Source organism: Leptosomus discolor, chromosome 1, assembly GCF_034619465.1.
Source record: "Leptosomus discolor isolate bLepDis1 chromosome 1, bLepDis1.hap2, whole genome shotgun sequence".
Taxonomy (NCBI): Eukaryota; Metazoa; Chordata; class Aves; order Leptosomiformes; family Leptosomidae; genus Leptosomus; species Leptosomus discolor.
In genome coordinates, this window is record NC_141391.1 from 32,278,126 (window position 1) to 32,290,443 (window position 12,318).

General features: G+C 41.3%; 1 protein-coding gene across 2 annotated transcripts in view; it reads right to left on the bottom strand.

Moving 5' to 3' along the window:
- Window positions 1–649: 649 nt before the first annotated feature.
- The window catches only part of GTF2F2 (general transcription factor IIF subunit 2), a 92,166-nt gene continuing 80,497 nt past the window's right edge, over window positions 650–12,318 (bottom strand). For both annotated transcript variants that reach the window (XM_086481961.1, XM_086481960.1), the window contains 2 exons: window positions 8,055–8,198; window positions 650–1,491 (listed from right to left, as the gene is read on the bottom strand). In XM_086481961.1, coding sequence (XP_086338087.1) covers window positions 1,372–1,491; window positions 8,055–8,198 — 264 coding nt within the window. In that variant the 3' untranslated portion in view covers window positions 650–1,371. The remainder of the gene's footprint in view (window positions 1,492–8,054; window positions 8,199–12,318) is intronic.

Below are 12,318 nucleotides of genomic sequence, written 5' to 3' on the forward strand. Positions count from 1 at the left end.
GAGCACCAGCAGGAAGCATAACTGTAGAGAGATACTTACACAAACAAGTCTAGAAAAAAAAAAAAAGAATCGAGCACAATTAAAATGTGTGACTTATGCATAAGGGGTCAGAATTGTTTTACAAACCGCCGAAGGCATTTGGCCCCCTCAGAACCTTTCATTGCTTCCAAGTGCACCAACAGTGGAATGTTTGCTTTTCACGCAGACCGATTATTTTGTTACGATGGGCAGAAGTGATGCACACATCTGAAGGACTTGAGGGAATGTGAAAGTTGTGTTATAAAACCTCACTTTCTGCTTCATTTACAGGTATACTAATGAGGTTTTTTCCCGCTCTTTTTTTAACATAAAAGCTCCGAGAATATAATTAAATAGCCCTGTCCATCTCCCTCCCTGCTCCCCTGCAAAAAGGATGCTGAATAAGACAACTCTTACAATGTGCATTTCAAAAATGGGGGAACAGAGACACAGATACATCAAGCAATCTTCCCCAAAACACATGGAAACCCAGTGGCAAAGCCAGCAATACAAACATGGTTTGGAAAAAAACTTGATACCAATGCTATCTAAATCATAACGTGTGTTTAGTGAATAATGTAGAACATTGGGTGGTAAAAATTAAAATAATCCTTTTATTGATACTCTCAAACATAAAACATAGGTGACAGTATAAAAAACACAAAAGATAAATCTATTCCTTGATGTACCTAATTGACAGACATTTCATTTTTTTTCCTCAGTAATCACCTACAGGGGATTGTTGTCTTCTCCCTGATCTGTGTCACAAACAGCTTCGCTTTAGCATTTTTTTAACTGTACTGTTTTGTTCCCATGGAGTCTAAGGACCGTGATGAGCACCGCGGTTGTGGCTGTTTTTCCTAAAGCCCGATCCCAAAAGGAGCATCTTGTCTGTTCCACCCAAACACTGCACAAAGGGTTGTGCATCTTTTCAGCTTTCCAGCCTTGACAGATCCCAGCAGGAGTGAGGGTATTAACCGGGTTCTACTGGATTGCAAAGCCACAAAGTTATGGGCTCCTCTAGGACACTTCCTTCGAAGTCATCAAGGCTTGGAAAAGCCACAAAGCTATCAAGAATAAGTAAGATTAGAACTCAAAAGATTTCTAATAAAGATAAATCTAATACAAATTTATTCTATAAATATTTTTTTCCTCTCCAAACACAAAACACTTATAGAAATGTACAAGAAATATTCCTTGGAAAAAAAATGAAGCTACAGAAAATTACAAAGTATCCAGCTGCTGTAATTGAACCTGAACCTTGCAGAACTGCGCTGTGCTCAGTCCTGTCTGTAAACCCACCGCAGTTCCCTCGGTGCAATCACTCTAATTCTCTCTCCGTAAACACTGTTGTTAATCACTTTTATCTTCTCCTTGGTAGTGTCTGTATTCTGGCTTCAGCTCCCATGTGTTTTTGTGGGTCCCCTTCACATTGTAGATACCTATTTCTCTTAGGATTTCTTTCAAGTATATCTGAAAGGAAACAAAAATTCAAATTATACAGGCGGGCGATTGCCACAGTTCCTACATGATGTCATATGATCTGCCTCAAATCACACCGACCTGCCTCATAAAAACGACTCGGTGGACAGCACCGTTGGCTGACCGGCACCGATTTGTGCCACAACGGCTCTGTGGTAGACATCAACCCCCAGGCACCAACAGGGATTGAAGCAGGCTGGGTGTAATGCCCAGGGCAAGCCCCGGGGATGCAGCAGGGACCACGCAAGCCCCAGTGGTGACAGCCGGGGTGTGGAGAGGCAGGGACTGGCTAGATGGATGCTCCACGGGCTGCCGAAACGAAGCTCCCAGCGCCTCTGGGAAGGTAATGCTGAGGTTCTCTCACACATCCTCCTCCTGCTGGAATTTCTCCATTTCTCCAAAGCTCTTGGCTTTTCGTCTTGCTTGGGCTGGGATTATCTTGAAACTCCCTGTCTTATTCAGACCCCATCAAAGCCCTGAGCTGCTGTTTTTCACGCCATTTTGCAAAGCTTTAAGCATTTTATTATGGCCTCGTTTTTAGAGGAGACCTGAGTAGGTGTCAGAGAATTTTCTAATACGTTCAAATATTAAGGCTAGGAAGAGAAATTAAAAAAAAAAGCAAAGCTATGATACTGGAAGTATAACCTTTGACACAAGACAGCTCACTAGTATCATCATCCTTTACTCTTTAATATAAACACCAGTAATTTGTTTCGTTTTTTAAAGAGCCATTTGCCTGCTTGTTTGTTTAAATATTAATCGGGACTGACTTGAGTGGATTGCCATGGCAACTGCAGACCACAGTTTAAGAATCCTCACATTAAATTCATAATTGCTTTAGTTTGAGCAATTTAATCCTCTTTGAGGGCATATATCGAACTGGAGTTACTGGAACCTTTGTATTTTCTGTATCTACGGTCCCACTAAGTGCAATTATCAACATACTCCAACTCATTCAGAAAAGCACATATTTGTTGATGACACAGAAAAAAAGAAAGGTGGATTGCCCAGTCTCTTCCTTATACTCATCCCATTTTTTGCTAAATGGAAAAGTTGGGAAATAAATAAGTAGCATGTTCTCAGTCAGTAAAAGAAGTCTCTTTTAAAGAAACCGATCATTATCCTCTCCAGGTACACAGCAAAAATTTACAAAGCAAAAAAACCTCCCCAGATTTTGGACTCCTGTAGCAAAATTATTCTTCAAAACCTGCCTCAAAACCTCGAGGGGTGTTTGTCCAACAAGTAAGAAGGATGACTGCATATACAAACTAGTTTCTCCGGAGCATCTGCGGGCAGGAGCCGTGAGCAGGGAGCTCATTTTGGGCTGTGTGGATGCTCTTCAGTCCCCGAGGGTGCACGATGCGAACCCCGGCAGGTGGCAGCAGGAGATCGCTACAGAGCTCCACGCACACCTTCCCTCATCTCACCTACTGCAGGGACGCTGCCACGATTTGTACCCGAGACAAACGCACTCACTACAGCAGCAATTAGGGCGCAGACGTTTTTGTAAGACGACGCTGCTGTTGCGCGGTGCATTTTTTAGAAGGTGATGAAAGCACAAGTGAAAAAGCGATTTCTACACGGGCGTGTGTAGATGTGTACACCTGCACACCCACTGCTTTGTTTGCAATCCTTGTGCACGCACATGAGGTAGCTTTCAGTAGCCTCACTGACAGACACTTAAATTCTGCTCTAGACCGCACGGACAGATTGATGAGAACTGGAAAAAATAGGGAATTGCACTTAGTCCCACAGTGTACATCCATATGCAGCTCCTGGGCTGACAGACCTAGTCTGGGAAGCCGGGTGACAAGGCGTGATGATGCCACAGGGCTCAGGCAGAATGAAACTGCTACGGCTGTAGGGTCCACAGCTCCCAGTGGCTCGCTGCTTTTTGGTGGCAGTGTCTTTGGGTGACATTTTGCATGAGGCAGTTCTCACCTCTCGCTACTTGCTCATGCCTCCAAACCACCCACCCAGTTAAACGAAGGTCATTTTTCATTTCAACTCATTTTCAGACCCGATTCCCCAGGCAGTTCTGCTTCTCTCTGGCCAAAACTTCCAGGAGTTTTGATTCAACAGCTTAACAAAATGGAACAAAACCAATCCGAACTGAACACCGAGGTAACATCTTTGCCACCGGTAAGGGCACTTCAAGCTGGGACGGTGAACTGCAGCAACTGAGGATTTGCAACATACTCCTGTTTGCCACATCCACTGCGGGGGCAGGGGTGGGGGGAAACAAGCAGCAGTTGGTTTTAGGGAGGGCAGCTGAGAGCCTTAACCCAAAACCCCCACTCTGCATGCACAGCCTACGCTGAACTTTTGGAGCTTTTAGACAATTACGAATCAGGGATAACCCTGCTGTACTGTACCATCCTTGAGAGTGAGTGGCTTGATGAGATGAGTTCAGGGGACGTTACAATTTTTCCTGCAGGGTGACTTCTTCTTCCAGAAAAACCAGGACCCACCACCGGGGGTCTGTGCTGTGCCAGGCTGGCCTATACATCTTAAGCATACTACTCAGTCTGATACCATATCATCAAGAGAAACTCCCCACTTCCCCCAGTAAAGACAAATACTGAATTTTAGCATCTAGTGAGGGCTAATCAGGGGCCCACAGTTTCCTCTCAGAAAGGGATTCAATATGTATGTATATATATATATATATATATGTATATATATAATTCTAACACAGAAGCTAATCTGTAGGTAATCTGTTTGTACATTTAAGGCATCCTCTGCTCTGTTACACCTTCTCTCATGATTTTTTAAAAAATTATAGAATTATGGGATAAAAATTTCTGAGAGAGGAGTTTACTTTGAAAACCCTTCCGAAACTTTGAGGGGAAAACACCCCCCCTCCCTCCATATTTAGGATAACCATTACTTAAAGCTGAAACAAAAGAAAAAAATGGAAACAATCTACCCCATTTTGAAAAAATACAGTTCATATTAGACCACTGGTTCCATATTGGTTCCATTCTTCACAAATATTTGATTGCTCATATCAAAAGCACATTGTGTTCCCAGCCACGAAGTTCAAATCTAGAATTACTACAGTATTTCTAGGGAGTGCTCAGTATTTACATCCAGGTAGGTGGCAACAGATTTGCCTACTACTGCAAATTGTTATTTTTCATTAAAAAGGAAAACAAATAAACCCAGGTTTCCCTAATATAACAGTAGTTTGCATTCAGAATAGACTTGCTTTGTGGTTTCACTATCGTAAAATAAAAGATAGCAGCAATTTCCTGCGTAACATGCAACATATTCTGTAGCCATTCTTACCATTATGTAAGAAAAATAGCTCTATTTATTTGTTAATTCACTAACAAAGATGTTAATTCCCTTAGATAAATGTGTTTTAATTATTATTAGCCAGTGATGTAAGCATCTAGAACTTCATTTTAACAGGAGCTGAGGAGACAGCAGCAGCATTTTTTTCCTCATGTCTGAAAATAACTTCAACATTTAGAAACTCAAGAGGAGAAATTACATACCGAGACAATCTTAGGTGCTATGACAGAAAATAAAGCAGTGAACACTCAGCAGAGATTAATTAGCAGCCAACCTCTGTACAGCAGGGGGAAAGCAAGCCTATTCACCTGTTGGCATTTTACTTTTTTTTTGTCAGGTATAGCTGCTCTGCGAACAATAAAGTCACAGTGGGCGTTAGGAACAGATTCTTTACTTTCAGAAAAAAAACCCAAAAGTTGCACACCAGAGGTTGAAGTGCGCAGCACCAGGGATGCTCACACACAGAGGGAACACTGGCTGAACAGCAGGAACCAAGGGATAGTATTTTTAAAAGAAAATGGATGCTGTTAGCAACTCCCTACAGAAGTTTTTAATGGGAACTCAGATGGGAAATTAGGATAGAATCATAGAATCATAGAACAGTTTTGGTTGGAAGAGACCTTCAAGATCATCGAGTCCAACCTTTGTCCTAGCTCTACCAACACCACTAAAACACGTCCCTAAGTACAACATCTACCTGTCTCTTAAATACCTCCAGCGATGGTGACTCCACAACCTCCCTGGGCAGCCTGTTCCAATGCCTGACAACCCTTTCAGTAAAGAAATTTTTCCTAATATCCAGCCTGAACCTCCACTCGTGCAGCTTAAGGCCATTTCCCCTTGTTCTATCGCTTGTTACTAGGGAGAACAGACTGACCCCTGCCTTGCTACAACCTCCTTTCAGGTAGTTGTAGAAAGTGATAACGTTTCCCCTTGGCCTTCTCTTCTCCAGGTTAAACAGCTCCAGATCCCTCAGCCGTTCCTCGTATGAGACATGCTCCAAATCCTTTACTAGCTTGGTAGCCCACCTACCAAGCGGGATAGCTTTAGATGAGGGGTAGATGACGTACTGAAATGTAGTTTTGAATTTATCACCATACGGGCTACCCAGTGCACGAAGAAAGGCACCAGGAAGAGGATTTTGGTCATTTATTTTCTCAGGAGATCTGGGTCTGTGGAAGCTGGATGGGCACCAATATCTACTGCAAGACCCCAGCTGGGAATGAACGTGAAAGCCCTAACTCTCACACACAGCTCAAAACTGAGACCGCACAGCCCACTCAGGGGAAGACGGTTTAATGGGTTGATTAATCTCAAAAGCCCTACGGGACTTTTAGCCATCAGTAGAGAGACTCAAATAAGAAACACAGATGCAAAGATATAGCCCAAATAACACGTGATGTTGGGTCAAATTGGTCTACCATTTCCTTTTTAACATATCTGTATTACTACAACAGTTGAAAAAAGAAAAGGCTAGATTTGCTGAGATGAAAGTACACAGCAGATCTACTAGGCTACGGGCAGAATATATTCAGGAGCATATTATGACAGCAGAGATATATAGACAGGCATTGAAATTAATCATAAATGTAAGAGAAGTATTCAGGAGGTATTTTGCTCTATACATCTAATCTAATAACTACCCTATACATCTTATCCTTAGGACAGTGACTAAGACAAAAATTGGATTAATCTTGCCCAATTTATGGTGCTTAATGAAAAAACTTGTGTCAGAACCATAGCTTTTGCAGGCTGCTTTGAGCTGATGCAGAGACAGGTACATTCAAGAAGTAAATCACATCACAGGAGGAAGAAAACTTTTGTTCTCCCATGGCTTAAGTGGGAGTTGTGGGTGACAATTTCTAGATGAAGTCATGCTAGATGGGATAAATCTGCACCTACTTACAAAGTGATCGAGATAGTGACTGTCATACCTACCCCTTACAAAAAAAAACTTAACATTTTCTTGCCACTCCCTCCACATCTTCCTCCCTCTCAGCTCTCACGATCCACACACCTTCTCTGCCACACAGAAAGGAGTTGACTCATTAGATAAATGAATGGAACAGAAATCATGAATACCTTATCCAACTTCTTCCAAGGTACCAGGAACACTGTGAACGTACATATATTTGAACTGGGTAACATCTTTGTGCAGCTTCTTAACCAAACAGATTGTGTACCTTATACAAATCCTCTGATACAGATCCACTTAACACTAAACATGAAGTGAGCAAAACTAGTGAGCAACTCCATTTTCCCCCCCTTTTTACAGAGGAATAATTTTTTGCATAATCCAGCTGTCACTGTTCCTTCTTCTGCCTTAGCTCTAACAACTTCTAAAATTGTTGCTCCATTTAGACTCAAACATAATTAAGTCCCTTTAAGTTTTCTGAAAACTGCAGCTGGGTTGAGGATAGATATCGAAGTTAGCAGCGACAAACAACAAAAGCACCAAAGATACTTCACGTGTCTCTGCCTCCCCTGGCTCCTGCCTGGTCTACTCAAGGAAAACTTCAACAGGGGAAGAAGGGAAAGAACTGGAAACTTAGCGTTCACAGATGAAGGGGCTGGCAGACAAACTGCAGGATAACAAAACCATCACATAAACACACGTCTTCATGCTTTTCTTGTCTGTGTATCAGAACAGTGTTTAAAAAAAAAATAAACCCCAAATATTAAACCCCTAAACTCTTAGTCTAGAAATTATTCTATTTGTAAAGGAAATCAAGTGATTTTGGGGGTGTTGACATGATGCCTGAGCTCCTAACAGGGATTCTATCTGCATTTAATACAAATTCCACGAAACACCATTTTCTAGACCCACCGAAAAAGAGTAACCCCTGTTGCTATCCAAGATAAAGTTCAGAAGCTGAAGGAAGGGCTGACCACTCACACAAGCTCTCTACTGCCAATAGCAACAGAACTAGGCTGTTATTTCAGTGAGACGGGAGTAGCATGGGAGACATCAGAGCATTACAGAATTTTGTTTCTAGTATTAAAGCAAACCTAAATAGGAAAGAGACCATTTAGATTATTTAAACCACCTCAGTCAAGAAAAAGCATACTCACTACAATGCTTGGTATCTTACACAGTCCTAAAAAAACCCTCGATGATTTCTGTTTGTTGTAAAACATATTTAGAGAGCTGTTTCAAATGTTTATGGTATATATTAAACTATTTTCTGGATATGGAAAACATACACAATAGTAACTACTGAATATCGCTATATTACAAGAGCACTAGTACGTACCACCGGCTGTTTGGTTATGTCCACCAGGTCTTTAATGTTGTAATACTGATGTTTTTCAAAGGCCGAAAAAAGCATGTCCAACACTTGTTGTTTATCAGCTCGAGCGCGTTTTCCATCTTCTTTCTTCTTCTTCTCATATTCAATCTACCAGACACAAAACATGTTTTAAAGACATGCATATGTAACGCTGTATAATTCTCAGTGCTGAACATTAAGACACAAAAAACCTCTTCCATTTAATAAATCATTGTTCAATGACTCAGTGCTTTTCGTCTGGAAAATTCTCCTTAAGCACTCACATTTCTTTTAGGAACATAAACTAAGCATTTTGTCCTCAGCATAATAAGCTTTTCAGATATGTATCTCTGCTGTAACCAGTAAAAAAGCCCAGAAACAGAGCCTGCATGATGTGCCCAAACCTGGAAAGAGAATTAATATCAGTACAGGAATCCAAACTGAGACAGTATTTTCACTCCACCTCTGTTGCTATCAGCTTCTGATATATAATGACAAGTATCAAACAACCTACAAATTGCCATACTCAGAAAAATCCACAGACCAACATGGCTCCATTCACAACCATAACAACCACCTGCTCAAACGATGCTCAAATGGCCCTTGGACACTGCCTCATTGCTCCAGAAACAGCACTCAAGGCAACCACGCCGTCAACATAAACCCAATCTTCACCAAGTGAAGACACAGTTAGAGGACGTGGATGGTATCTCTTCATCAGAAACCTGAGTAGCACACACAAAGTCATGGTAGTCCAAAAAAAAACCCCCTTCTAAGCAAGTGGAAGCCCCTTGTTGCCACACGTCATCCTATTTCACAATGCATATTAAAAAGTACCTAACTATTATAATCTGCACAAGGTGACCATACATTTTTGCAGAAACTTTTATCGCCTCCAAAAATATTCTTGCATTTCCTCAGGTTCATCATTAGAAGCAAGACCAGCGCACCCCAAACAAACCCACATCACGACAGAGCACCAGCCACAACATCTGGCAGCACATTACCCCACCTGCCCCCCATACCACCCTCGATAAAAGAAAACCATCAAGCTCCTTGGAAGCAACAAAGGTGACCCAGAAGATAACATAATTCACATAATCATCACATGCTTTCAGGCAAACTGCGTGGGTGAATCCAAAGCGGCACAATGCACGGCAGAAGAGATGCATCTGATCAATAAGGGACACACGCCTGGCTGCCAGTGGGATAATTTTATATGGGAGTTGTTCTGTCTCTGATGTCTCATACCTGATCCTCAAAAGGAAGACCTTCAGAGAAGAAGCCTAGAAGTGAAAATTCACAGTTCTACTGGATACTAAAAATCATATTTTTAAGAAGAGGGATCAGGTTTAAGGCACAATTTATTTTTTTCCTATGTTTTCTTGCCAGCTAACTCCCTCCCACTATGTGAGTGAAAATAGCCTGTCTCTTGGTATCTGTCCCAAAGTGTCTAAAGACTATTACCACCTTTGCCACTGCTCTCAGGTCTCTGGACAGCCAGCTTTCTCTTTCAAATCCTGAAAAGGATGTGGATCATTAAATTGAACACAGACCAACTGTTCCCAACCTGTTGCTTAAAGTCTGTTGCTTCTGCTTAAAACCTAAGATGGGCTTGGGCAACCAAATACCTGTCTGTCTTTCCAACTGTATGTTAGTGTTATAAAAGATACAATCTCTCCACACAAACCCACACAATTAATTTTTATCCACTAATAGTACACTTCGGTGTAATTATTTAACTCTTCAGTCTCTGCATTTAAAAAAAAAAATCCTTCAAAACAGTAAGACCTTTGCAACAATAGCAAACTGTAGCATCAAGTGCAACAGCTTCACAGCACGTCATCTGGGTTGCCATCATCTACAGCAGAACTGTTAGGCCACAGAAACTAGAGTCGGAACATAAATCCAGGACACTGGCCTTCCTATAAACAATAGTACGTCAAAACATTTGCCTTTTCTCAAAGTCCAACAGACAAATCATTATGAGCCTGTGTTAACCTTGAAAAGGTCTTAATTGTAAGCTTTGGCAGCCCTGTCATGGATTCGGTTTGTGTTTCTCTACTGGTATGGTCTCTCTATGCAGGATAATGCAAGTTGACTGCACCTACTTGTAAACACATGAAGTAGAACTGCAATGGCATTGAAATATATATAAGCAAGTCTACTCAGTTGACATACTTTAAAACTACAAACCCAAAATACAGTCAGGATTAATCCTATAGAAAATTATGACACTGTAATATGACATAAGCTGAATTCTTTACCAAGCAGCATGGCCCGGGCTGCACTCGGGGGTTACCTGCCTCTGTTGGTACTCCACCAACAAAGCCATTGTCCAGTTCTCTGGGCATGTTCACATAGTCATACAGGTACTGGAGAAGCTGGATAAATCTCCTTCATCTAAAAGTCCACTATAACCTACAGCACTACCCACACCCTGGTACATGAGCAAGGGTTTCTGTATGATGCACCTAAAGAAATCATACAAAGAGTGGAGAGTAGGAGGAGACTGGCCCCTTGCTGCATGAAATGTAGGATGAGATGTGTGAAAGTGCTACCTGCCAGGTAAGCAATACACTAAATCAGCTGTTTGATTGCCAAAAAGGTCTTTGCATCTCATCGTCAACTGATCTGACGCTAGTCAGTCTGCAACGTCAAAAATGCTTTTAATTTACACCTGGCTCAAGTCAGAACTTACTAAGATATAGGATGAACACTTTATGTTTTTCCTGCCAGGGAAATGGTCTTTCCAGAGCAATCATCTACTATCACAGTCAGGTTCTAACTCAGTGTAATGATGTAGGGACTTGCTGCATGGACGTGGGCGCATGCTGAGGACAATGAAGTATGGAGGGTTTAAGACACGCATTTAAAATTAATTTTAGTATGAAACTGTCCCTTTGGTCTTAAAAAATACATGAATACGTCACATCTCAGTCTATAGTTGATACTTCATGCTAGCATTGAAAAGCACTTGTTATGATCAGAACCCCATTGCATCGTGTATTTTGGAAGTCTCATTTCCATCTACAAGAACAATTTTGGTTTCTATCTTCTAATATAATTTGTATTTGAAAATGGCTTCTTTGCTTTGTAAGCTTGAAGAGAGTCAAAAGTAAAATCCACTGTCACCTATGTAATGAGACTGACAGTGCTTCAAATAAAATGAATTCAAATGAACAAGCTCATCATAGAGTATGTCAGTATCAACATTTTACATGGAATGAAACCAAGGTAGAGAAAATACCTGACATGCACAAAGTTGCAGACAGTGCCACGTTACATTGTGTTTTCAGAAGAAAATGCATAAACAGCAGCAACCCAAACATTATTAAAAATAATCTAATCTAGTTAGGTATAATGAATCTTCTTTGGTCCTGTTTGAAAACTGCTCCAGATTCTTTCCCTTTGGTAGTTCACGGTCAAACACAGGAATTACTGAATATACTGTACCACAAGGGAAGGAAAGCATGACAACAACTTTATAGAGTCCTCTTTAAAAATCAAGACATTGACACCATATTCTCCTGTAAGCAGAGTTTTCTAATTAGCCACTGCAACCAGCTGCTGTGGGCTTTCTTGAGCTTGAGGTTTCAGCCTTTTTTGACTTAGGGATGCACAGAATTTTCCAGTTTCCCTGTGCAGTTACTGATCAGATCAGTATACTGGCTGATACTGGTAAACAACACTCTACTGGATTTTCAATAGAGCTCTATTACATTTGAGACACTGGCTTATGGGACACTAGGACTGACGACACTAAAAATGTTTTGAAAATATGCACGTTAACATTTTACAAGAGGAGGAGATGGATTATTCAGCCTCAATTTGTTGCCAGAAAAGCATCTGACTCTTTAAAGGTCAAGTCCAGAAAACCGCAGGAGTGCAGAAAGTGTCTCTAGTTGCAATGTCTGACTGAGATCTGGGCTCCTGCATACATCTGAGGTCACTTTTCAGTGCAAAGACCTATGTGTTTGTTTTTGAGGTTAGTAGCTTTTCTCTGACTTGAAAATACAGCAGTTGAAAGATGTGGTGAGAAAGATAAAGACACCCAGTTACAGGCTGCATCACTCTGCCACAGCAGCAGCTATTATGCCTGTTCTTACAAACCCTTCTGCAATTTTCTACCTCCCCAAACAATAAAACCGAAATGAACAACAAGAAGAAAAACAGAAACAGAACCAAACTGCAACTTCCTCAGGTGGAAGGTCAAGCTGAAGTGATGGAAGAAGCTGATCTCCTCCTT